Raw genomic sequence first — 26,022 nt, 5'->3', positions numbered from 1 at the left:
GCTCCCGTGGCATCACAGTCCGGGGGCAGTGTGGGTCACAGGACTTTAACATGGACAGGTCACCTGGAGGGTCTGGACTTCAGTGTCCTCATATGTCATAGGGGAAAGAAGACTCGGGTCAAGCCCAGGTTTCTCTGGGTTTGAAAGCATGCGTGTGACACCCCATAGGGAAATGGACACAACAGGGTTAGAGCCGGAACACCCGAGAACAGCTTAAGTCCCAGGAAACCTTCCAGCCGGAGCCCCTATAACCACAGAAAACGACCCCAAACCCACTGTGGTATGGTAGAACTCACCAGCTGAGAGGGGAGAGCTGAAGTACACTCTGGGATGGGCTTTTCCCAGTCACTCTGTGTGCGGAGAGAGGGCTTGCCTTTGTGGTCTCTGGTTATGGGGCAAGCTGGAGGTTGGAGCCCTCTCTAACCTTTCTTCCTTGGAGTCCTAGAAACCACCAGATGTGCCAAACCTGGGTTTTCATCCTAGGGCCACCTCTGTCTGTGTGGCTGTATTCTGATTCTAGCTCACTCCTCTGCCCAGGGAGAATCTACGAGGGCACAGACCTCACAGGGTGACTGGAGCACTCAGAGAAGATTCAGGGCCAGTGCTTAGTTTAGATTCTGGTGTTAGGAACAGTTCAGGAGACAGGTGGCTGGCTCTTGGGTAGCAGGAGCAGAGACATTTGCCTTTAGGGAGCCAGAGGGAGGTCCAGAGGAAGCAGTCACTCGGGAAGGAGTAGTGCGCTCCTTGGATGCCTCAGAGGGCTTCCTTTACAATCTAAACCTGAGTTTAAAGAATGGATGAGTTTTGGCCAAACTAAAGAGGAAGACTACTGAAGGAGACTGTGACTGTCAAACACATCTGCCCAGGGGACTCTGTGGAGAGATAGACATAGTACTGGGGTCCTGAGAGATGAGGTCACCTATTTTGTCCTCCTGGCTCTAGCCCCTACATGGCTCACCCTGGGTGATCCATCCCAGAAGGGAGAGGTGGCACAGCCAGCTGTTACAAGTGATCACACAGGTGACCACTGCTAAGAGAGATATTTAGAAATGATGCTTCTTCCTGACTCTTCCTGGAGCTCTCCTGCTGGGCCTCCAAGCCTCAGGCTGGCCTGGAGGGGCAGGCAGACCAGGATTACATTGCTGCAGGAATCCTGGTGGGTGGGCATCAATGCCCTGCTAGGGTTTGAGCCAGTGTTCTGGGCATGGTAGTGGTGGATGGCTGGGATGGGAAGCAGTATTTTGAACAGAGGTTGCCTGTCATGAGAGGGTCAGGGGGAAGTGTCCCAAGTAGGGTGGCTCTGTGCGTCCTCTACCCAGTTCACTAACCTCTCCATCTCCCAGGCAGGTGGAGCAGTCCCAGCAGGCTCCCTGGAGGCCTCCATTTTGCACAGTCCTGAGTCCAGCTGGGATAGGGCTCAGCTCCCCTCCCAAGGGGACAAGAGGCTGGCGCCCTCCCTTGTCAGATGAAACCCCGGCCCAGGGCTCTCTCAGCCTGATGAAAGGGTCATTGTGTAGTACAGGCCGCCCGCTGGCCAAGGACAAAACGGCCGTTTGTCCTCCCTCCTTGGTGTGGGGCTGGGGGCCTCCCCTCAGGCTGGCTGATGGGTGGGGGTGGGTACAGGTGCACTCTGGGCTCCCTCTCTTTCCTCATCTTCCAGCTCAGCCAGCCCCTCCCCCAGCCCCCTCCCCCAGCCCCCTTACCCACCCACGGTCACCTTGCCCTTGAGTGTGGATCCCCAAGCTTGGGCCAGCCTTGTGTGTGTCTGGGAGACACTGAGCTTCCTGGCCCTGGAGGTATCCAAGCAGGTGTAAGCACAGGGATTCTAAAGAAGGGCTTTGCTGGAGCAGAGAGTCCAGTGCTCTGGGCCTCAGTGTAAGCCTCTAGGTGTGTGGTTGAGGCTACTATATTGGTGCTGAGACCGTGAGTAGAAGATGCCACAGGGCACCATCTTCCCCTGAGAGGCCACGGCACCCATCTTTGTTAGTTTGTTATATAGCTGTGATGAACACCGTCACCAAAAGCAATTTGGAGAGGAAAGGATCTATTTGGGTTGCGTATCCCAGACCAGTCTATTGAGGAAAACCAAGACAAGAACCTATTCTCAGAAATGGAAACAGAGGCCATGGAGGGGTGCTGCTTACTGACTTGCTTGCTCCTCGTGGCTTGCTCAGCCTGCTTTCTTACAGCACCCAGGAGCTCTCCCCCACAGTGAGACGGAAACCACCCTCATCAATCCTTAATCAAGACAATACTCCCACACACTTGCCCTCAGGCCAGTCTTATGGAGGCATTTTCTCAATAAAGATTCCCCTTTTCTAGGTGACCCCGGCCTTCATCAAATCGCCATAAACAAACAACAAAAGAGTCAGTACTACAGTTATTGCTCGTGAAACCTCCTGAAGGCTGGTTAGAGGAAAAGCCAGACCCCGCCCCCCACCCCCAGGAGTCCCATCAGTTGATACCAAGGACTTCCACCACCTTCCAGAACCCTCTCCCATAGTGCTTCCTGATCCACCTCTTTGTCCTCAAAACTCCCAACACCAAACCCAAGTAGTGACATGTGGCCAGGTCCTCAGAAAGAAGAAGATAGGTGGGATTTCAGATTACCCCCAGCAGGAGGTCATTGGGTATAAAACAGATTTTTAAAAGCCCTGGTTGGGTATTATGTCGCACACCTGTTTCCCTAGCATTCAAGGCTGAGGCAGGAGGACCATCGGTTTAAAGCTAAGGTGTGTTTCATACTGCAGCCTGTTTCAACGTTTTTAGAATGAGAATGGACCAACTGTCTTGTTGACTCCTGACTAGGAGCATAGACCCCAGAGTCCACATTTCCAGAAGGACCTGTCTTGTGAGCTGGCACGCACAGTCTGTCTGGAGTCTGCTGCTGAGTCTTTTTCCTCCCTGGCTGCTGGCACAGGGGCTAAACCAAGCCACCTCCAGCATAGGACTGTGAGGTGGGGAGCTCAGGGCTAGGTGAGTCTGAGCCTGGATTTGAACCCAGATCTGTAAGACTCTGAGGTCCATGGTGCCTCCCAGCCTCTACCCAACATGGTTGCCTGCCTCACATTCATTATATTTTATAAGGGTTGAGAACCCAACCAGGGCAATGGGATGCAATTGTCTGTGGACCAGGGGGTCCTGGGCCCTGAGCAAAGGCTTCCTCTACAGCTTGGGGGCTAGCTTTTGCATTAGCCCTGGGGACAGAGATACGATGCTCTTGGAGGATGTAGCGATGTCCCTGCCTGACTTGGCACCCCTCCAGCATCTCTGAGATCAGCTTTAACAGGGAAAAAGGTAGGTAGGTCCAGCAAGCCACCCTGTGACCTGTATGTGCTTTGTGATACACTCTCAGATGTGGCTGGGCACAGACTTGTGGTATCCTCAGCTTCTTGAGATTTCTGGGGGTGGCTGTACAGCCCTTCTAGCTAATCCTACTGTATTCAGTGGACTCTTCACGCTCCCTTAATTCATCAGCGCCTTCCTGTCCACCCTCTTCTGAGTTCACACAGAGCCCCAACACTACCATAGCAGGGACCCTGACCACCTGTAGTGAGGATGAACCAGGAAAAGCTTCTGGAGTAGGGTGACTTGAGCATGTCCAGAAATCATCTCTACCAGCCTGAGGTTGAAGCAGAGACTGGGCTGGGCTGAGTCCGAAGACCTTCCGGGAGGCGACTCAAGTCTTCCCACTTCACCTATAGCACCGAGTACTGGGACTTTCCAAGTGCTGACTCTCCCCGGGGAGCCAGATTTGCCACCCTGCTCTCTCTGTGTTTCAGAGGCATGGTGTGACCCTGTAGACCAGGTTGGCCTGTGGGGAAGGATGGATTTAAGCCACCGTAAATGTTCCTGTCGGCTGAAGTGCCGGAGTGGCCTTTTTGTGGACGCAGCAGCAGGACTGACATTCCCTTTGGTGGCCCTGCCACAGGGTGGAGCACCAGATTAAGCACGCAGGCATCTCAGGGTGACCTTTTGAACCTTCGGATGGGCTGTAATGTACCATAGCCAAAGCACTGTGCAATGAGAGAGCCTGAGGTTGGTTGGGCAGACAGGTGGTATGGAGTGTTAGCCAGAGGGTCACACAATTCTAGCTCCTCTTCATCCCGCCACAGCTCTGGGATAGAGACACCTAGCATGAGGGACCCCAGGGACACAACCCTTAAAATGTCCAGAAAGAACAGTGCTTGAACTTCTATCCTGTCTTCTCCCAGAGGCGAGGTGCTGGGTCTGGACAACCTTCCTTTAGCCTGTAGAGCCTGTGGTGGCGGGCTCCTGGCCCTGCCTGAGGGTCTGGGTTTCCTCCCTGGCATCTTTGTGGTAGAGTATGTCGCAGTGACTCCACCTGGGGGAAGTCCTTTTAGTGTGTGGGCTAGCCCTGCTCCAGAAGCTGCATAGGCTGGCATGTAGGTCAGCGATGCCTTCTGGACCCTTCACAGAGTAGTGGAGCAGGGTGTGCAGTCAGCTCTACAAGCCCAGACCCCTGTCTTTGCCTGTGCTTTCCAACATGGAGACTCCTGTAGCAGGAAGGAACAGGGTAGCCACAGCTGCGGCGGGAAGATATCACAGAGACAGAGACGACTTTGGCTTTATCCCTGCCAAGCTGCTATTCAGCCTTGGACAAAACTCTGCCTTTCTTTGAGCCTCCTCTGGAAAATGGGAACAATGGGCTTCCAGCCAGGCTAGCCATTGGGATTGAGTGGCCCCTTTCCCAGGGCATTCAGCCTGAGGCAGTTGACTGGGGAAGCCATTGAGGTCATGGAGAGAGCCCTAAAGTGAGGGACCGTGGAACAGTCCCCAGGGGGGCCTCTGACTCAGATAGGCTGTGATGACAGAAGACGGCAGGGGTGGTCAGACCCCTAGCTGAGACTCACACTGCCCTGGGTGCTGTGTGGTCAGACAGACCACACCCTCTTTAGACTCTGTCTCCTACCTGATTCTGGATAAGAACTCAGCCCTGCCTTGAAGTCTGTCGAGAGATGGTGACTTGCTGTCCCCCGTGTGTGGGACTTGGTCCCCAAACTCACAGCTCAGAACATACTCAGAGTGTCCCAGGAAGTGCTGGCTCAGCCATCCAGTGTTTAGACTCCCAAACTGGCGGTAGGCCAGCGGGGCCTGCCAACTCCCTCCCTCCCTTTACACCCACCTGTCCTTCTGTCCCTAGTTCTCTCAGGTTAGTGTCTTGGCCAGCTATGCCTTCAGGGCATCTCATATCACATAGGTTTTCTAGCAAGCGCCATGCTGGGCTTAGGGGGTCTCAGCACCAGCTGGACTCCAGCCAGCCTCACAGCCTCAGGGGCCCTGGCATCTCCGGATGTGACAATCTCCATCTGTACCGTGGGAAGCAAAAAGTAGGGCCAGAGGAGCCACCTCAGCCCCTGCACCAGGCCTGGCACACACAGGTGTCTTCAAAGTGAGAACAAAGCAGGGTCAGACAGGCTTCTTGGAGGTGGAGGCACTGTCTGACGGCTGGGGAGACAGGGTACCCTTCCCAGGGCGAAGACCTGATCCATTAAGGCCAGGACTTGGCGTGTTACGTTGGGCCCTGTGTGCCAGGAAAGCTGACGTTTCTGAAGTCGGAGGTCAGTCAGTGAAATTACAGTGACCCCCCCCCAACCCCATGAGGACTCAGTGAACCCATCAGCCCCCTTAAGCCCTTGGCCCATGTCTCCAGGTGCCACTTGGTGGGCGTGGCTTTCCCATCTTCAACCACTTCAACCTACCCAGGCTTCCCGCTCAGCGCCTGCTTCTCCCAGACTGCCTTCTTTCTCTCCAGGGTGGGGTTCTGGGATGCCTGGCTGGAATGCCAGCTATGTAGAAGGGTGGGAAAGTCTTTAGCAGAATCTCTGCTCTCTTGCCTGGGAACACCAGGAGCATCTGAGGGGGGCAGTGGCTTGAAAAGATAGGGCGCGTGTGGGCCCCATGCTGGAGGGGAGGGACTGCCCACCAGAGGCTGTCCCCACTACTGACAGGTGGGTAGACTGAGGCCAAGCTAAGTCAGAAAGAGTCAGAGACTTAGCAGAACTGGAACCACAGCCACAGAGGATGTCTTCGGTACCCCGACTTTCATCTCATCCCCCTTGGTATTCGAATGGGAAACTGAGGCACAAGCAGGCCAGGGAGGGGTTTGGGGTGGTTGAATTCCCAAGCAAACCCTAGAGTTGCCCACCTTCAGCCATCTCCAGCCCCTGGCTGCCTCCAGACCCTTCTGGGTCTCTTTCAGTCTGTTTTCCCCTCTGTAAGTTGAGGCTTCGACCCCAGGAGCTGCTGTAGGGAGGGGCAGAACAGGCAGGAAACTGAACTAGGTGGATGGCTCTTTCTGCTCTGTAGCTATGGGTGCAGACCCCGTATCAGGGCATGTTAAAGGGCTAGTTAGATGGCCAGGCTGGACCTGCCCTCTGACACTCCCTCCAGGGCCTCATCTGGGTCCAGGCACTTACTATTCAGGTGGGGCACCCTGCATTGCCAGCACTCTGAGATATAAGCAGGAGGATCAGAAGTTCATGGTCATCCTTAGCTTCTTAGTGTTTTGAGGCTAGCCTGAGCTACATGAAAATTAGAAGAGGCAAAGGAGGAAGACTGGGGTAGCAGGAGGGGGGGAGAGAGGAGGGAAGAGGGAAAGGAGGAGGGAGGAGGGAGGAGACAAGGGTGAAGAAAGAAAACACAGCTTTTGGAGCTACATGCTCTGCCCATGTTTCTGAGCTGGGATTACGAGCCAGCAGAGGGAAGAAGACTGAGGGAGGACAGGTAGCCTGAGGGCAGAGGCCTTGGCATCTGCTGTGTTCCACTCTGGCCGGTTCTGTTCCACAGACCTGCCAGAGGGACCTGCTGTACTCAGTTCTGGCCTAGGTGAGCTTTCCTTTGGTCATTCTAATCTAATTCAGATTGTAGCTAATGTCTGTCTGTGTGTGTGGGGTGTGTGTGTGGGTGTGTGGGGACTCTGATCTGGGGGCTCAGGCCAATCTGCAATGGGAAGACATTCCTATCCCCGCTTACCTGGCAAGAACATCGAGGTTCCTCTAGTCCTGGCTCCCAACCAGCCTCCCACCCCAACCCGGAGTGTGATCCAGAGCCCGGGAAGAGCCCCGGGGCCCCTCAGTGCCTGGAAAAAGCCATGGACACACCTGCCCACCGGAGGGAGAGCTCAGCACCACCCTCCAGGGGATTTGCTGAGTTACTTCCTGGATGAGTGGACCCAGGCCCGCCTTCCTGGCCGATCATAGATAATTAGAACATTCTTCAAATATTTTGCCGGAGGATGCCCAAGAAGGAAGAATTACAAAGCGCCCTGGGCCAGGAGTGTGGGCTGGAATTGCTGGGCAGCTGGGTAGCTGTCCGAGCCAAGGCTGAGGGGGCGCGGAGGGACGCTTAGACCAGCTTGACCCTCCTCTTGAGAACTGGAACTGGGGCAGGAGACCCAGTGACCTTGGTTCCCTTGCAATGGCGGGAAATCCTTGCTCTGGGGAGTCAGCAGCAGGCAAAGAGGTAGGGCCTTTGGAGAGGACTGAGGGTCACACACTGAGTCCAAGGGCTCCAAGCTGGCTGAGAGGTCCGATGCCTGTGAGGAGGTGTGTCTGCAGTGGGAGAACAGATCTGAAAGTCAAGCACAGCAGGAGGGAGAAGAGCTTGGCCTAATCCTGGTACCACAGGGTAGGTAGCGTGGAGCAAAGAAAGTTGTTTGAGAGGCTGTGGCTGCAGCTGGGAGGGCTGGGAAAGGCCCTGAGGTGGGACAGGCCCAGTGTGGTGTAGACTGAGCTCTGGGCTAGGCCAGGAGCTGGAGCAGGTAAGGGTGGTGGGACCAGAGGGCTAAGGGGCCTGTCCCAAGGAAGGGTTTTTTGAAAGGGTCCTGCTTTCTAGAGAGAATGGCTCATATCTTTCTCTAGGCCAGGATGGGCTCAGTTCCAGTTCTAAGTTGTCTTTGGGTCCTATGCTTGTCTTCACATTCTCTCCTCACAGCTGTTTGTTCCAACCCAGCAGCCTGGGGGCAGCCTGGTCCCACGTGGAAAGGCCTCAGGTCAGAGAGAAAAGCCTGGCAGAGGTCACTGCTCTTATGGGACCTGTTTGCTCTTGTGGGTAGAGATTTAAAGAGAATAGTGGGGTGCAGATCCTAAGTGACCACCTTAGACTACCCCATGCTTTACTCAGCTGGGCATGTGAGCCAGGAGCCTGGTCATTGTCCTGTGAGGGGCCTCTTCTGTGTTTCAGTGTGTCTGAGCTTCCTTCATTTGTTAACCCACTGAGGGGTGGGGCAGTAGGCTACAGTCCCCCGATCCTTCTCTGCCTGCCAGCCCAGGGCAGCCAAGCCTCTCTGGGCCTCTGGGGCGGGGGAAGAATATCAATTCTTATCACACATTTTTCACATAGGGACTTAATGTGGACCTTGAGCCCAATCTAGCACACAGTAGGTCTTCTCTGACTCAGGCACTGAAAACACTATCAGCATGAAGAATTTAGATTAGATTCCTACCCCTGTCCTGAGGGCAGGCTTTGGAGGGCTTACTTCCTGAAGGAAGTAGGACACACCAAGTAAGGACAGGGCAACCTCAGTCCTGGGCTTAGGGGACACCCTTCCACCAGCCTTTAATGTGAACTAGTGCTCTTCAAGAATGTCAGAGAGGGGAGATACTTGGAGGAGACCCCAGCGTGAATGAAGCCTGGCCTAAAGAAGAGATGTGTCCCCTATGCACGGCCACAGCTCATCTGGTGGTTGACTACTGTACTGGCTGGGGTCCCTTGTTTCTCAGACACAGAGTGAGTTGGCAAGGTTAGAGGGAAGAAGAGACTGAAGATGGCCCCTTGGGTTGGCATGGAGACAGCAGTGGGAACTCACTAGTTCAGAGTTCCACTATAGGCATGGCACCATCTTGGTCCCAGGGGGAGTGTTGGAGCCAGGAGTATAGCAGCCGTGTATGTCCAGTAAATGCAGGACCAGAGTGATCCCAGCCTCAGGCCTGGAGGGTAGAGTGGGCCCCACACGTGAAATGTTACCACACGCTGGCTGTGGTATGCCTGTGCCACACGGGTCTTCTCCCCATCAACTCTGCCATGTCCAGGATGCTCTCACACCCCTTTTACTGAGGAGAAGGAGGCTGGAGCACAAAGAACCAAGAAGTGTGCTTGAGCCCGCCCCGCTCAGCCATGAAGAGGCACATCTGGGGCTCCCGTGGATCTTGTCGGCACCCCAATTTGTGGCCCTAGCCACTGCATCAGAAGGCCTGGATATCTACCACTGGGGAGTGCCAGCAAGGTTGAGACGATCTCCTCTGCCCTCCACTCCCTCCTTCAGCCCCTCACCACGAAGGCAGCCCCATTCCTTTAATTAAGCTTCTGGTAGGTAGAAAGGTTTTCTTGTTGTCTGGGAAAGTCCTCCTTCTCACAGCACCCAGTCTACACCCAGAGCTGGGCATCACAAGACCCGGCCTCCGCTGGCCTCTGGTGTGAGCCTGGAGGACTGACTTGTTCACGGCTCCTCTGAGCTCTGATCCAGGCAAGAGGTGAGGAAGGTTTGCAGGCTCACCGTGTGGCCCACTGTTCCTGGCTTTCTGCCCACGTCCTAGGGCCCCTGAGCAGTTTGAGGGACAAGCCCAGAACAGAATTTTTCCACGGAAAAAGTCAGCCACAGAGGCGCTCACCCCTGCCAGGCTTCACTGTTCGCAGGCCCTCCCCGGTCTGGTCACTGGGACACCTGAACAGGCAGTTGCTGGCTGGGAAGAGGTTTTCCCAGTGTGGGATGACAGTCGGGGGCCCACCTGCAGGGTGGCCCGATGAAGGTGCCAGGCATACTGTCATCCGACTGCCAAAAACCCCAGCAAGGCCCCACACGCCACTAGTCTCCTGCTGGCACCACTACTTAATTTTTAGTATTTTAAACCATGTTTCCCACTCACAGGCTCTGCCTTTATCCACTCCCCTGTCCCAAAGACTTGGATTGTCCACGGTCTAACCTGTTCTAAGAGCTCAGGAAATGATCGGTTGATGTCTAGGAGTTAGTGTGTGGGGAGCTGCAACTAGACCTCTATGCCATAAGCCCAGATGGATGGATGAATGAACAAATGAATGAACGAATGAATGAATGAATGCTTTTCAGCAGGGAGGTGATTTGGATTGGGTTTTGAGGACAACAAAACAAACCTCAAACAGACCTAGTGTGATAGGGTGGCACTCTCCTACAACCCCAGTAGAGTGAGTTCAAGTCAGCTTGGGTTACAGAGTAAGACCTGCCAGAGAGAGAGCGAAAGAGAGAGAGAGACAGAGAGAGAGAGAGAGACAGAGAGAGAGAGAGAGAGAGACAGAGAGAGAGACAGAGAGAGAGAGAGATAGAGAGAGAGACACAGAGAGAGAGAGAGACAGAGACAGAGAGAGGCAGAGAGAGAGAGAGAGAGAGAGAGAGAGAGAGAGAGAGAGAGAGAAGAGGAGGCTCCATGGATTAATGGTGTTTCTACCAAGCCTGACAGCCTGAGTTTGGTCTTCACGGCCCACCCAGTGAAAGGAAAGAACCGACTCTCACAAGTTGCCCTCTGATCTCCACACATGAGCTGTGGCACAAACACATAGATACACACACTAAATAAATAATAAGTTAAAAAACAAATTCTTTGAAAAAAAGAAAGGAAGGAGGACTGAGCCTCACCCTCACCCCACCCCCACCTCCCACCCCACCCTCACCTCCCACCTCACCACCTCTCCCTGGTCTTACCAACTGCACACTTCAGCCTCCATCCCTGAGCTCTGGAAGTGCAGTGCAGGCACTGAGTGGGACTGAAGGCCTCCCAAGCCCCCCACCCCCTCTGACCACTCACCTCCCAGCTCCCTAGAGCACTTCTCACCCCCATCCTTGCAGAGCAGAGTCCTTGCAGGGTTGGGGTATGGGAGACACCACAGAGGACTGGTTTCAGAGGGGAGTGTTGAGTACTGTCAGTGGAATTCCCTCTAGTGCAAAGGAGGACAAGTTGGCTGTCAGCTTCAAGTTGGTGACCGTACCTAGTCACTTAGGCGATGTTTCTTGTAGGCTCTGATTCACAACCTGGCAAGGGTGTGTGGGTACAAATTGGACTGAGGAGGTAGAAGCCCCGTCTTGGCAGCACCAACACCCACCCTTTAGGTGAAAGCCCACTTCCAATGGACCCCTTACGTTGAGGTGTATAGAGTCTGTGAACTGTGGTGGTGGTTGTTGTTAGTGTGATTGAGTGGTGACATTACAGGAACATAAGCCTACAGAACTCCATCACTCAGATGGGAATTCCACTGTTAGTCAGCAGTCAGTCTCCGCCCCATCCTCCTCATGTCTCTCTCTTCTCTCTGTGTGGATTTGCCCATTCTGCTTTTCACTTTTAAATGGAGTCGGATAACATCTGGGATTTCGAGTCTGTCTTCTTTCTCATGGCATAATCTTTTCGAGCTTTTTCCGTACTGGGCCATGAGTGCGTGCTTCATTCCTTTTCATGGCTGAATAATACTCCATGGCATGGGCATACCACATTTTGTTTTCAGCCACTCACCCGTCGATGGAGAATTGGGTTATTTCCATCCTCTGGCTACTGTGAATAGTGTTGCTGGGAGCGTTTGTACAGAAGGTTTTGTTTCGACACCTGTCTTCAATTCTTTTGGATCTATGCCAAGAAATGGAATTTCCGGGCAGCTTTGTGTGTGTGACTTTTAACTCTCTGCCAAAGGCTGCCCACAGGGACTGCGGTGCGGGAGAACTCTGCTCCTCTGCCTCTTCACCCGCACATGGTATTTTACAGCTTTCCCGTTCTGTTCACAGGGGTCCTGGTGGGCGTGCACAGGTTTGCATTCCTGGAAGAATGGGTGAGGTTGTACCTCACTGGGCACGACGCTTGCTTCTCCCACGTCTCTGGGGGAAAACATGTCAGGTCCTTTACAAAAATGTCTTGTTGTCTGGTGCTGAAGTCCAGCAGTCGTTTGTGTGCTTCATGCATTCTATGGGAGCTGGAGAGGGCCTTTCCCCTACACAGCCATTCTTGGGCCCCCAAATCAGCTAGGATTTGGTATTTTGAGGACGCATTTGGAGATGGCATAAAGGCAGTATCAGCAGGGTACAGAGGGATGAGATTCGACTCTCAGAACAAATGCTCACTGTTCCTCTTCTCGGTGCCAGGGCACACCTGGAAGGGAGAGTAGAGTTTTCCAGATGGAGTCGTAGAGGAGGGACAGCGTGCTAACAGAAGGATTGATGTGAACAGTCAAGGTGGACAGTGAAGACAGAGGGAGGGCTCATCGGAGCCAATCCCCCAGGGGATATTTCTGGCAATACCCCAGGGCAATAGGAGCTGTGGATGACTACTGAGCAGGGGCTACAGCAGACCTAGTCTTAAAAACAATGACAAAAAGTCTCGGGTTGTGGATATCTGTAGGAGCCATCTGTAGGTGGGAGCGTAGGCCCAGGGGTGGCTGCAATGATCTCAGTGCATCCTGGGATCTGTTCACCCCTGAAGGTCCCCACAGTTTAGCCTGTTGGTCTGAGTGCTCCCCCAGGGAAGGCAGTTGAGGCATGAGGTCCAGGCCTGTTGGAGGAACTTGGGAACAAGGAGTGCCCTTGAGATCTAGTACCAAAGTGACAGCTTTGCCGCAGTGGCAGTGCCCCATGGCGTTCCCATCCTTCTCGTTTCCCCAGCTCGGTTTCCGAGGATTCTACTGTTACTTTGGGCCGGATTCCCCGGATTCCAGCCCGCTCCCAGCCCCACCCGTCCAGATGCCCTTCCTCAACGCCAGCCTGGGGCGTGTTTACCCCATTGTGTCATGGGAGACCCAGGGGGTGTCTTGGCCAGATTAGCAGGTAGAGCAGGTGGGGCGTGCCACAGAGATTGAGTGTCACAGGACTGCAGCTCATGCTGGGGGCTCTAGCCACACGGAGACTGCCCAGCTGCCTGGGGAGTATGGTGGCTTGGAAAAACACAGAGTTCTTAAAGAACAGCCACAGGCCTAGCTGTCAGCTTTGGGGGCCCCTGGTGGTTCCTCTGCACTGGTGCTCCCTTGCTAAGCAAACCTTTCTCTGTTTATTATTACTATTGTTATTATTATTATTATTATTATTATTATTATTATTATCATCTTTTTTAAAGAAAGGGTTTCTCTGTGTAATCTTAACTGTCCTGGAATTCAGAGACCCACCTGCCTCTCTGTGCCTCCGGAGTGCTGGGGTTAAAGGCCAATACCACCACCACCAGAGTGGTGTTGTTTTAGAGCCAGAGACTTTTTTGTTGTTTTTAAGACTGGATCTGCTGTAACCCAGGCTGACTTTAAGGAGCTCTGAGAATGACCTCGAACTGATTCTTCTGCCTCCACTTTCAGCGTGCCGAGATTACAGGCGTGAGCCACCACCACATACGGTTTGTGCGTTACTAGGAATGATTGAGCTGAGGGCTTTTTGTACATGGAAGGACAGATCTCCACAAACTGAGCCTGATCCCTGGTTGTTAAGCTGGGGACTGGCCTTCCACTCCTCTGTCTTAATGATCTTTCTCTAATTGCCTAGAACCGAAAGATCAGTATAAAGGCTGTGGAAGACGGTTTAGCGATTCCTTGACTCCTCAGGAGGTCAAAGGCCCCCACATGCCTCCGGAAGACCATTCCTAGCGGCAGGTGCTTGAAAGATGGAAAACAGGGTCTCAGGCAATGACGGGCACGAGTGCCTCCATGGCCTGTAACAGCTGAGAGGTGTCCATCCATGGGGAGTGGATCAACAAGTGAGGGCCCGGTGTGCAAATGGAATATTATTCAGCCTTTAAAAGGAACAAGGCCCTGATATAGGCTGTGACTCAAATCAACTTTGAAAGCGTTTCACTGAGTGGAAGGAATCTGGCTCCAAAGACCATGTGGATTGTAAGATTCCACAGACTGTCCGAGCGCAAGCAGCAGCCCCGTGGGAACAGAGACAGATTAGTGGCTGCCGGGGGCTGGGGGAGGAGGGGCTGGGAGTGCCTGCCCGTGGGTACAGAGTTTCCTTTTGGGATGTGGAGAAAAGCTTGTTACTTGATAGAGGCAGAGGCAACAATACTGTGTGTGTGCGCTAAAGGCCACGGGGCTGTACATTTTTAAACGGTTAATGTTATGTTATGCGAATTTCCCCTCATTACAAAAACAAACAACCATGTTGATAATACTCCAAGCTCAGAGTGAACTTGGCAAGAGGTTTCCTCCCTGGGAGTTGCCAGGAGTCATTACAAAGGCAACCACAGTCTCTGAGCCCAGTCCAGCACACAGTAGGTGCTTATCTCGTGTCAGTTCCTGTCTTTTCCCAGTGTACCCACTCATGTAGACGTGAAGGGGCCGGGCTATTCCAGGTGTGTGTCTGCGCTTGCATGCCGGGGGCAGCAGGTGTCTATACCCATTCCCTGAATGTGAAACTTAGGCTCAGAGTGTCTTGTCCAGGTCACACACGGGTAGGAACTGGAGGAAGTGTCCTTAGGACTCAGAAGGAGCAGAGAGGGAAGTTCAGTGGTCTGGGAGTTGGGCGTGCCACTCCAAGGCAGCTGGGAACTGGGCCAAGCCTGTCAGATCCCAGGTGGGATGCTGTCTGATTGGAAGGATCTATGTGTCTGACTCAGGCCCGGGGATCATGGCTTCTGCAGGTGTGAACTGGTCTGTGGTTCTAACACTTCCAGGGCTGGTGGGGCTGAGTGGAGGAGGTGTTTGGTGCCAGTGGGGGACAGCAGACCGCCTGAGGGGTTCTCAACACCTTTTTTTTTTTCTCTCTGCCCCACCTCAGAGCATTGTCATCCGTGGTGGCCCTGGGAGCCAACATCATCTGCAACAAGATTCCTGGCCTGGCCCCACGGCAGCGAGCCATCTGCCAGAGCCGACCCGATGCCATCATCGTGATCGGGGAGGGGGCGCAGATGGGTATCGATGAATGCCAGCACCAGTTCCGATTCGGCCGCTGGAACTGCTCCGCCCTGGGCGAGAAGACCGTCTTTGGGCAAGAGCTCCGAGTAGGTAAGGGTGTCTCTGGGCCGGGTCACCCACCAGCCAACCCAAGTCCAGGCCAGACAGCTCATGCAGCCTATGTGTATGGATGAGTGTCCTAGCTCTGGGCTGGGGGCTGGGGGCACTGACAGGAGCAGAGGAAGGGGATCTGATGCAGTAGATTGGTCTACTCTGTAGCTTCAAGTACCCAGGTCCCTGCACCACTTTCTGTGGCTGCTCTTTGGAAAGCGTGGAGAATGTTTGGGGCTCTGGACGTAGATGAGAGCTACAGCTCACCCAGAGGGGACCGTGAGATGCCACCTGCTCCTCGCTGAGCGATTCCAGTAGACAGAGCCTATAGGAGACTCCGGTATGATGGCTCTGACCCTGAAGGAAGGGTTCCACGTGCAGGGGTAGATCTGGGTGATACAGGGATGGGATTCCATTTGAAGACAGTGATCAGCTACTAGAACTTGTCAGGTGGGGCAGCTACTGAGGGCACAGCCCTTCCGATTTGTGGTGGTGCCTGCCTGCCCTTGAAGCACTGTGTGGTGAATATTTTGTGAATGAAGCCGAGGAAGGACCCTATTCGGGGCTAGGAAGAGGCTTAAAGGAAATTTCCAGAAAGTATCTGGATCCGAATCCAGCTGTGTGACCTTGGCTGTGTCCCTCAGGACTATTGGAGCCTTTGTCTCCCCATTTGTAGTGTGAACTTGGAGCCAGTAGGCTCTTGTCTGGCTCTCAACACCAGAAATCAGTTAAGTGCTCAACAAATGCCGTGTGCTATGCGTGGTCAGGGACCACGACTCTGGTTGGCTCTAAATAAGATGGCTTGTTGGCTGCCTAGCCTTCAGGTCATAGGGTCCCCCAGACACCAGGGGGCTGCAGCTGCCACAGGACTCAGTCCAGAGCCTGCTTTTGCAGGGCTGCAAACACCAGCATGGGGCTAGAGGTGGTGTTAGAGGAAAGCTCCCGAGGGCCCCTTTGCGGTGAGCAGCCTGTGGGTGGCACCTAGTGCAGCCAGAAGCATGGCACCGCCCCCTCCCCGGGGCTGTGCCACCCAAGTGCAGATCGCTCCCTCCAGGTGCCAGCTTGGGGGGTGGATGGTGGGGAGGAGGGCAGTAGTGGGCAGAGGTACCCGCCTTGTGTGGCTTCCCACCCACTTCTGCAGGTGCCATATGCGGAGGCCTCTGGGAGAACAGGGGTAATGCTGGCCCCACAGTGGTCCCCTTACCTCACTGTGTCCCCTTTTGACACTTGGGAAATGGCCTTGGGCCCACCAGCAGCTAGGAGGAGCACAGCTCTGTCTTCCAGAAAGACACTGAGGCGGGGCTGGCCTGAATTTCCCCCCTGCCCCTTGCTCCCTTGGGGGACCAGGCTGTTCAATAGTCAGTGCTTCCCACTCTTTGTGGCCCCTACTCTGGAGAGCACCATTCCTGCTTCCAACGCTTCTCCTAGGGAGAACCTTGGCCCTTCATCCCACCTTCAAGAACATTTCGGGGCCCTTGGCAGGCTTCCTGATAACCTGGCCCACAGCTGTCCCCTCCACGCAGCTTCTCGTTAGGTCATTGACGGCCTATGTGCTGCTGGTTGTCTCCATTCCCTGCCTTCTGTCTTGACTCACCAACTTGAGTCCTTTCTGCCTCTTGCTGTCTTTTGTGTGGCCCTGGATAAGGTATGCTCTCTTGCCTGGCACACGTGCAGGACCCTTTCCACAGCACCCTGGCAGCTTATCGCTCCCTGATGTTCTGAGTCTCCCGGATCCACAGATACCTTGGCTTTTCTTCATGGCTCCCCCCTACTCACCTGACCGCCTGACACCATTCCCACTCTCCACCCCTCTACCCTACCCTTTGATCGCTGTCAGGGCTGCTTCTCTCTCCGCTCCTCCCCTGGAAGCTGTGAATGCCTCCCGTCCCCTACAGACCCATTTAGCAGGTCAGACCACAGCCTCCTTGTGTCCTTTCCCTTCTGTTCTATGGGTAGACACCCAGGCTAGTACACCACAGGATCTGATTCTCACTCCCCAGCACCTCCTGATTCAGGAAGCTGCGGGAGGGGCCTTTGCCAGATACTGGCTCACCAAATCTTCCTGAGACTCTGTTTCTAATTCATGACCAACAACAAAAACCAGTGATGTTTGATCTTTGCAGAAGTTCTCTACTGCCCTTAGGTACGAGTAATTTCTAAGCCTGGAGTACTTCGTCCTGCTTCCCTCTAACCAGAGCCCCAGCCACATCTGGCTTCTCTGCCTGAGCTTAGTTTCTCAATCTGAGAGGCCTCTCTCCTCTGCTATACCTCCTCATAGCTTATCTATCTTCCTCCTGGGGGGCTTTTCCCAAACCCTGAAGCTGGGTCAGCCTGTGCCTGTCCCTAGCCCTCCCTGCCCCGGGGATGGGGATGGGCAGGCTTTCTGGAGCCCAGCCTGGGTCTCGCTGCCCTGCTGTAGCCTCCTGTGTCTTCCTGCTGTACTCAAGCAGAGAAGCTCTGGCCACAGGTCAAGCTGATGGAACAAGGGCAGGAACCACAGGGACTTTGCCTGTATGGGAAGGCTCCTTCTCCCTTCTCAGTGGTGGGGGAGTCAAAAGCAGCAAGCTGGCTGTACTGTGAGCTGGCCACTTTGAGAGGCTTGCTGGATGCCTGGACATGCCCAAAAGCTGGGCTGCAAGCTGGCAGGCAGCCGGGGTGCTCTCATGGGAGCAGCCTCTCAAGCGGGGCCAATTAATGATTGTCCCCGAGAGTGGCAATGGTCTGGATGGTGAGACAGCCCCCTTTAGGCCTTGCCTGTGACCTTGGATCAGTCCTGAAACTTAAATGTTGAAGGGAAACCTCGTGAAGACAGCAAAGCACCCCCCCCCTGCAAAGTTACACTTCTCCAACACCTTTGCAAGAGCCTGTTTATCTCCAGGGAAGGGATGCTCAATGCTCCCACAATGGCCACTACACCAGCCTTGTCTGACACGCTGAGAGGGCTAGTGAGTCCGTCCTTTTGAGAAAGTCAAGGCAGTCTTTAGATTCCCCCCTGCTCTTGTGATAGTCCATGCTTGGCACTCTACTCTAGCCTGTCCAGTTCTGTTTCCACAGCGGTGGCCTAGAGCTCTTCCATCGGGTCTCTTCTATTGGGGTTGCGTACATCCTAAGTGCTCTGCCCTGAGATGGGAGAGGGACAGAGGTGAGGCATGAGAGTGTACCTGGGCAGTCCAGGGAAGTCTACTAGAAATGTGGGTTCTTTGGTAAGTGTGGGAGCCGCTAATAGTCACCATAATAAAGCCAGAACTTTCAGCAAAGTCTCCCTCAGAGGGGAGATCAGGGAAGGAGACCGAGAAAACAGGATGTGCTAAGACCCTGGGCCAGAAAGCGGAAAGTATTTTCTCTTGAAGGGCAGGTGGTTTGTGGGGCAAGCTGGGGGATCGGTGAGGGAGAGTTGAGGGTGGGGAAAGACACTGATAGAGCGTCCCGAGCATTCAAAGAGGTCAGAGCATCCAGAAGAATCTGAAGAGGCAGGAATTTCCCTTGAGGACGCATGAACCCCAGTTCCTCCTGAGTTGGGAGCCTCTGACCCACTAACCTGGCCTGGTCTGTGGTTTGCACAGCCCTCAGCTCCATAATGCAAACTTCTGCCCATCATGTGCTGCTCTCAGACATGACCAGGCATAAGGGCTGCCCCTAATCTGAGCTCACGTGAGCAGACCAAGGCTGACTCCTGCTGGCTTTCTGAATGAGCTTCGTTATGGGGGGCAGCATCCCTATAACCAAAGTCCACGAATGTTCCAGCAGAGGGGCAGCTGAGGCCCCCCGGGGAGTGGGCGATTGATGGGTTTTAGGTCATCTGAGAATCAAGGGCCTTTGGGGAAGGAGGGTGGCTCCTCATCACGTGTCCTTGCTGCTCTGCCAGGGCTTGCAAGCAGGCCCCTGTGGGGCAGGGGGGCATTGTCCTCAGAAGGACACTGGCTGCCCTAACTTCTCCATGGCTGTAGGTCTCTGCTAACAGGTGTGCATTCACTGAATAGACAGTTATATAAGACGCATCAGGGCGGTGTGAGGGATAGTTGCCATTATTAATCCCCGTAGCCATTCAGCTTGCTAGGGCTCTGCCCGGGGCACCCTGAGTGAACTGGGATGGGTAGGCAGGAAGATGGCAATAGTGCTAAAGAGGTTTTCAGACTTGGTCTGAGCATCTCATATCATGGTCCTGTAGATCCTGTCACCAGGGCCAGCCAAGGCAGCAGAACTGTTGTCCAGGTCCCAGTGTCCAAGACTCTAGAGACTATCAGGAGCTTGGAAGTCAGTTGCTGTCCTGGGATGTGATGAGACCCCAGGCTACTGCCTGGACTCCACCCCTCCTTGGAAAGGCAGCTCACAGACGAGAGAGCTGCTCCTAGAGGACCTCGCTGTCACTGTCTTCGACCTCTGCAGCCTCAAGCAGCTGGGTGTGGTAAATTGGGTCATCCTTCAGCCCCTCAGAGGCGACCTGGAACTTGTCCAGAGCTGGAATTTTCACCTTGTTGTTAGGCTCCTGTCAGTATAGTCAGGGTGAGGCCTGAAAAGGGTAGATCTTTCCTGGGACAGTGGTCTAGCTCACCCAGATGACCTTGAGTACAGCCTTGTGTCCTTGGGGCCTTAGTTTTCCCTCCTGTGCCAGAAGGGGCTGAGGCTAAACCCCCGCTTCTCTCAGCGGTGATTTTGTTGCAGCCCCGAGGGAGGGAGAAATGGAGGGTAGCTAACCCTATCCCAGGGCACCATGGATGAGAGGCTATGGCTGTCCGGGGTCCTCCTATCTTCCCTCAGTATCTCTACAGGATCCAAAGAGACGCAGACCCCAGGACTCTGACCTTCTGTCCCCTTGTCAGGTAGCCAGATCTTGTCCTCTGGGCCCAGTGCCCCCACTTGGGGCACTATCTACAGGGCTGCACAGCAGCATGTGCAGGCCACCCTGGGTCGGAACAAAAGCCTGGGGCGCGGGCGGGCCTGCATGTTTGGACCTGGCAGGTCTTTCCCTGGTGCTCTGTTTATGACAACGGCAGCGAGGAGCTTAGAGTGGAGACACTGACTCAGCCAAGCCGGGTGGGGCCGGGTGGGGTGGGAGCCAGAGGGGACAGAGGGACACAGAGAGATAGAGAAGGACAGATAGGCACATAGAAACACTCACACACACACACACACACACACACACACACACTCACACACAATCATGTATCTATACAACTACATCTGTACGTGCTCACAGATGTATGTATGTACACACTCACAGACTGCACATAAGTATACACCTATGTACACATGTATGCATGCTCATGAGCTTAATATATGTGTGCATATGTGTGTATGTGCGTGTGCGTGTGTGTGTGCGTGTGTGTGCATGCACACACACAGTCTCACAAATACATACACTCATACACACACACACACACACACACACACGTGCACATGCATATTCCTTGCTCACACATGGGATACACAGCACCTATGCAGGCCCAGGGTCAGACCCGCTCTGACAGGGATGGTATCCGCAGTCCATACATATGTCACCTGATTCTCAAGCCCTGGCACGTGTGACACCTTCCTGCATTACTTTATCAGAGGCCTCTTCAAGGGGCCTTTGGTGCCACCACATTTTACTGGGGCAGAAGTAAGCACAGAAACAAGGCAGCTTGCCTGACCTATACTGGGCAGAGCCTGGAGATTGCCTCGGTGTCCCTGGTATCTGTGCTGGCCCACCCCAACCCCTGCTGCACACAGATGTCCCTAGCTCGAGACTGTGTGCTAAGGGTGCAGGTATGAGATCCACTTAGGCAGGATTTGCACCTAGACCATGGGAACTGAATCCACACTGGGGCTGAGTGGCCAGGCTGGGGTATGGAGAGCCATAAGGGACATACGGGACACTGCTCTGACTCCCTAGCCTTTCCTTCCCAACTTCTGTGCCCAGTAGCTCTTCAGAGCTCTGTCCAGACTGAGGTCCCCCTGGATGATGGCCGGGGACATCAGGAGCTACCACAGGTCCAGGGATGTCCTTATCTCTGAAAGTCTCAATTTCTCAGTTATAGATTGATCTGTTGGAGACAGTATACTCCCTGCTCAGTTCTAGACTTATGAGGATACTGGAGACCTGGTAGGCTGGGGTGGGAGACGGGATCTTAGCTGAGCAGGGAGATCACCAGCTATGTCCCACTGCTCAGTCCCACTGTCTCATGTGCCTCCTTACTGCCTGCCTAGGAATCTTTCCAGAAAGTTCAGAAGAGTAGTGCTACTCTGTTTGAAGGAGATTCGAAAGGGGACCCATTGCACTCAGGAACGCAGAGGCCTAAGAGTAAAGGTCTGGCCAGGGTCACATAGCCCAGACCCAGTTGTGTCTGAGGCTGGCTTTGGTGATGTTGTTTGTGGGCACAGCAGGGCTCTGTTGGGACTAAGCCTGTCCTAGGCTCTTCCCCTCCTGCCTTCAGACCCTTTATGTCTCACAGGTAAGGTTTCCTTTGAGTCCCCAAGGTTCTTCTCCCCCTTGGTGATGTCCTCCACCAGAGGCTCCTATACCACATAGATTCCTTCTGGAATCTTCTGTCCCTCTCACCCGCTGTTGATCCCACTGACTCACCTACAGGCACCCTTGCACCTGCCTCTCCTTGCTACCTCCAAACCCCTACAGTTGCCCAGAGGGTTCCCTTCAGCTTAGATCAGAGCCACACCTCCAAGGATGGCCTGTCTTCTCAGAAGAAAGCCTTATTTCTTCCTGACTCTCTTCCAAGAACAATAGTGTGGAGCCCCCGAGAACTGTCACTGCTTTCCTAGGATAAACTTAGGGTGCTCAGTTCATTCCTCCTCAGGACTGTGGCACTGATGGTCCACCTGCCCGAAGCACAGTTCCTCAGGCCTTTGCTTGTCTTTCTTTCCTACCATTTAGGACTTCTCTCCAGCTTCATATCCTGCCTGTCTCGCCCCACTCCCCCCCCCACTGCCCTCCAGCTGACCCCTGCACAATCCAACTGCTGCCCTCTGCTTCACAGCTTGGAGTCCTTCCTAACACGTCTGCCCTGGGTCAGCATCCCCCCCTCCCATGCTTAGCCTTCTGAAAGATGGGGGATCTTAGATGTCTCTTCAAGATTCTAGGTGGTCTGGCCAGGGGCAGGGCTGGGCTTGGTGGTGTGGGACACATAGGCTGTGACATAGTCTGTGATGGAGAGATGTTGGACTGACCTCAGAGTATGAGGTCCCTGGTCTGAGGCAGGAGGTGGAGTGTAGAGGTTTCCAGTTTGGCACTTAGGCCTCAGGGGCAGTGAGATTCAGGTGTTCCTTAGTCAGACTCCAGCTTAGTGGATCACATGACGTGTGCCCTCGGGCTAGTCACTCGTCTCAGCTTCAAGTCTTTATGGAGAACTGAGGATCTAGCTGGAGCTGACAGAGTCCCATGAAGACCGGTGTGTGGAACCCTTCAGACCATCAAATGTGGCACCTCTGTAACAGGATGTGTGTGGCCAGTCAAACAGCTCTGTGGATGTTGCACAGACAGCTCCGGAGTCTCTGCAGCGTGGCCACCATTACTATTGATTATAGACATTTTCTTGGCCCCGGAAGAAACTCTGTGCCTCGAGTTGCTATGGCCCATCTTCCTGACCCTGGCAACGCCAGTCCAATTCCTCTCTGTGGACTGGCTAACCGTAGATACTCCTACAAGTGGGAGCCTGCAATGTGGGGCCTTCGTGTCTGGCTTCGTTCACCACACACCACATTTTCAGGGACCAGGACTTTCTATTAGGGTCACTTCTCTTTGAAGACTAAGTAACAATCCGCTGTATGGGTATACCACATTTCCCTTCCTCTCTCTTTCTTCCTCCCTCTCTCTCTCTCTCTCTCTCTCTCTCTCTCTCTCTCTCTCTCTCTCCCTCCCTCCCTCCCGCCCTTCCTTCCTTCCTTCCTTCCTTCCTTCCTTCCTTCCTTCCTTCCTTCCTTCCTTCCTCTCTTTCTGTGTGAAGCCAGGCAAAGTGGAACACATTTTTTTTTCTTTCTTTTTGGATCTGGGGACCGAACCCAGGGCCTTGCGCTTGCTAGGCAAGCGCTCTACTGCTGAGCTAAGCCCCCAACCCCAGTGGAACACATTTTTAATCCCAGCACTTAGGTAGAGGCAGGTGGATCTCTGTGAGTTTGAAGCCAGCCTGGTCTACAGAGTGAGTTCCATCCGAGGACTCTGGAAAGCCAGAAATAAGGGAAGCTTCAGGCCCTCACCAGCCTGTGATAGTAGTGGTCTTTGATTCTCACTACTCTGGTGGGTATGAGCTGCATCTCCCTGTGATTTAGATTTGCTAATGACACTGGGCACTAAGCATCTTCTAATGGTCTCTTGGCCATTTTCGTACTCTTTGAGAAACGTCTCTTAGAGTCTTTGTCCACACACTCCCCTCTCTGATGCCACCCCCCCTTTTCATATCCCAGTCCTGGGAATGAAACCTGAGGCTCCTTGCATGCTAGGCAAGGACTCTGCCACTGGGCCATGCCCACTGCCCCTTCTTTGCCTGTTTTTAATTGGTTGGTTGTTTTTTTTTTATTAATGACTTGAAGACAGTGTTGTTCTTAAAGAGGAGGAGCAAGGTCACACAGGGGTCACACAGCACCCACCTTCGCACACACTCCCAAGTGCTGAGTTTAAACAGAATATTGTGCATACTCAAATACATGTGTGTGGGCACATGACGCACACACACACCACATGGGGTTGCTTAAGCATGTGCATACCACAGAGACCTTGTGTGTGTAACATATGTGGGTATGAACCTTAGGGAAACCTGTCTGGAGGTCTATGTGTGGCCACAGAGACACAGGAAGGCCCCTTGGCTGGGCCAGCATTACCCAAGTAGCCAATTTTAGGATCTAGACTTCTAGAAGGACTCTAGACCCTGGGTAACTCCAGACCTTTGACCTCTGACTTCAGTGACTTTGGCCTGTGAGGCCGGGCTCTACCATGTCCTGAGTATTGGGCAGTATGCTGTCCTCCTCCAGGCCTCAATCCTGGTGCTCAAGGCCCTTTCCAGAACCCTTCTGAGAGACAGACAGCCAAGGGCTTTTGTAGCATGGCCTCCTCAGTGTAGCCCATGGGGTCATTGTGAACTCTATTCTGGCTTTTATAGCATTCTAAAAATAGTGTGTGGCCTATGTAGATGCCAGCAAGTGGCAGGTAGTTTGAGTGATAGGTCTGGGGTAGCTTAGCCTCAGCTCTGCCCTGAGGCAGCCCCCCACCTCAGTAGCCCCATCTTCACTCTGCTTTGGCAAGCAGGCCCATTAGCTCTGGCCAGTGGGTTCTCTGGTGGTCAGTGTGAGAGGACAGCAGGCAGTTGAGAGTCAGCTCAGCTCTAGTCTTTCACTGCAGGCATGCGACAGGCAGGGGCTATGTGTACTGTCTATGAGCCCAGCCTGTGCCAGTTTGGGGGGAGGGGGGCGCATGGGCTCAGTGAGGGCAAGTTTGAATAACCTAAGGGCCACACTGAACTGGGCATCCCTCCTGTGGCTGGGCCAGCCTCTGTTCTACAGTTGTGCTTCACTCACATGGTGGTGGTCTCAGAGGCTGCTCCCCTGATAGAGGACTGGACCCAGAGAAGTGCCTGGCCATCCTGAGGTTCTTCCACTCGCTTTAGACCTCCTCTCCCTCTTATTGATAGGGGTAATGATGCTGGTTCTGTTGGCTCCCAGAGCCAGCTCCAGACCAAGGGACCAGGGGAGCATTCTGTTTCTACAAAGCCAATGGGGACATGGGCTTCTAGACGGGTTGTGGTTTGCCCACCCCACCCCAGCCTGGAGCAACTTCAAGCCCAGTGTTTTCTCTGCCTTTACTGCTCCAAGCCTTTCTGCAGGCTCTCTCTACTTTACCATTTATTGGCGGGAGCCCCTCAGCTAATGGTGCTTGCTTTGATGTATCCAAATGCTGTAGGCAGGGGGCTGGGGGGTGAGGGGATGGGGAGGATCTATCTCATCCTAGTCCCCCGAGGACCATCAAGATTCAGAAACCCATCCAAGGACTCTGGAAAGTCAGAAATAAGGGGTGGCCACTGTAAGCCTCCTCACCCACCTGTAGTGTTTTCTAGGGAGGTCTGGGGGCTCCAGGGCTTAACGGTGCAGACCTGGGTGGGAAGAGTCTCTGATCCCAAAGGATCCCTAGGTGTCTGTGAGTCGGGCATCCTCTCAGGGCAGCTGGTGGCTACCCAAATCTTGCATGCTGGCCTCATTCACTTGGTCCCTCTCCTCACCATCAAATCATGGAGAACAAACCACCTGAGCCCAGGCAGCAGCCACTGTCTGGAGCAAACTGTTTACCAGCAGGAGGCTCAGTCTTCCTATCTGAGAAATGTGTCCAATTAAAATGACCCATTCTTAGGCATGTTGGAAAGATATGATAAAATAAGATAACCAGATCCGCCCATGCCTGAGGACATGGGAGAGGACCTTGGATGTAGGATGCAGGAGAAAACTGACCGGAAGGTTGCCCTGAGGAAGCTCTAACTGCCCCCAGGATACACCTCTGAGACAGGGCTAGTGTCCCAGCTGCATCCAGAGCCTTTGACATGGGGACACTGACAGTCACCAAAGGCAGAATTGCCACTGCTGTCAGAGAGGAGGCAGGGAGCTGTGGGTTCCTCTCTTTACAAGTTCCTATCCACAGATGAGCCACCAGTCACCCTGGCCATGTTAAGCTGCAGCTCATGGTGTGAGAGGATAAGTTGTCAGACTTTGAGGACCAGGGCAGGACCCTAGAATCCATCTGAGAGATCTTGGGAGCCATCAATGGTTGTTGAAGTAGGTCCTTGAGCTCGGGCTGTCTGCATCTGAAAATGATAAACTCTGAGTCAGTTCTTGCTTGTTTTCTCCTGGAGAGAGTAGGCTAAAGTCTTAGGTTAGCTCCAGCCAAGGCTCCAGGAGGGATGGCGGAAGCCTAGACTCACTCCTCCCTCCACACTCAACACCTGGGCATGCTATAGCCAGGGGCGAGTTACCAAGCCTACTGAGCCAGCATCCAGGGTTTGTTCAAGAGAACACTTGCTAGTTGCAGGGACCCCTCAGCCCATGACCCACACTCAGACCTCTTGTTTGACCTCACATGGGTGTTCTTTTCCACAA

General features: G+C 53.9%; 1 protein-coding gene across 3 annotated transcripts in view; it reads left to right on the top strand.

Moving 5' to 3' along the window:
* The window catches only part of Wnt7b (Wnt family member 7B), a 44,633-nt gene that overhangs the window by 7,347 nt on the left and 11,264 nt on the right, over nucleotides 1-26,022 (top strand). For 2 of the 3 annotated variants that reach the window (NM_001009695.2, NM_001412610.1), the window contains exon 2: nucleotides 14,729-14,955. In NM_001009695.2, the coding sequence (NP_001009695.1) occupies nucleotides 14,729-14,955 (227 nt within the window). Of the gene's footprint in view, nucleotides 1-14,728; nucleotides 14,956-26,022 lie in introns of those variants that run through there. The other variant, XM_039079298.1, reaches the window with a different exon arrangement.

Source organism: Rattus norvegicus, chromosome 7 (genome assembly GCF_036323735.1).
Source record: "Rattus norvegicus strain BN/NHsdMcwi chromosome 7, GRCr8, whole genome shotgun sequence".
Classification (NCBI taxonomy): domain Eukaryota; kingdom Metazoa; phylum Chordata; class Mammalia; order Rodentia; family Muridae; genus Rattus; species Rattus norvegicus.
Note: the sequence above shows the minus strand (reverse complement) of the source record. Positions and strands in the feature narration are given on the sequence as shown.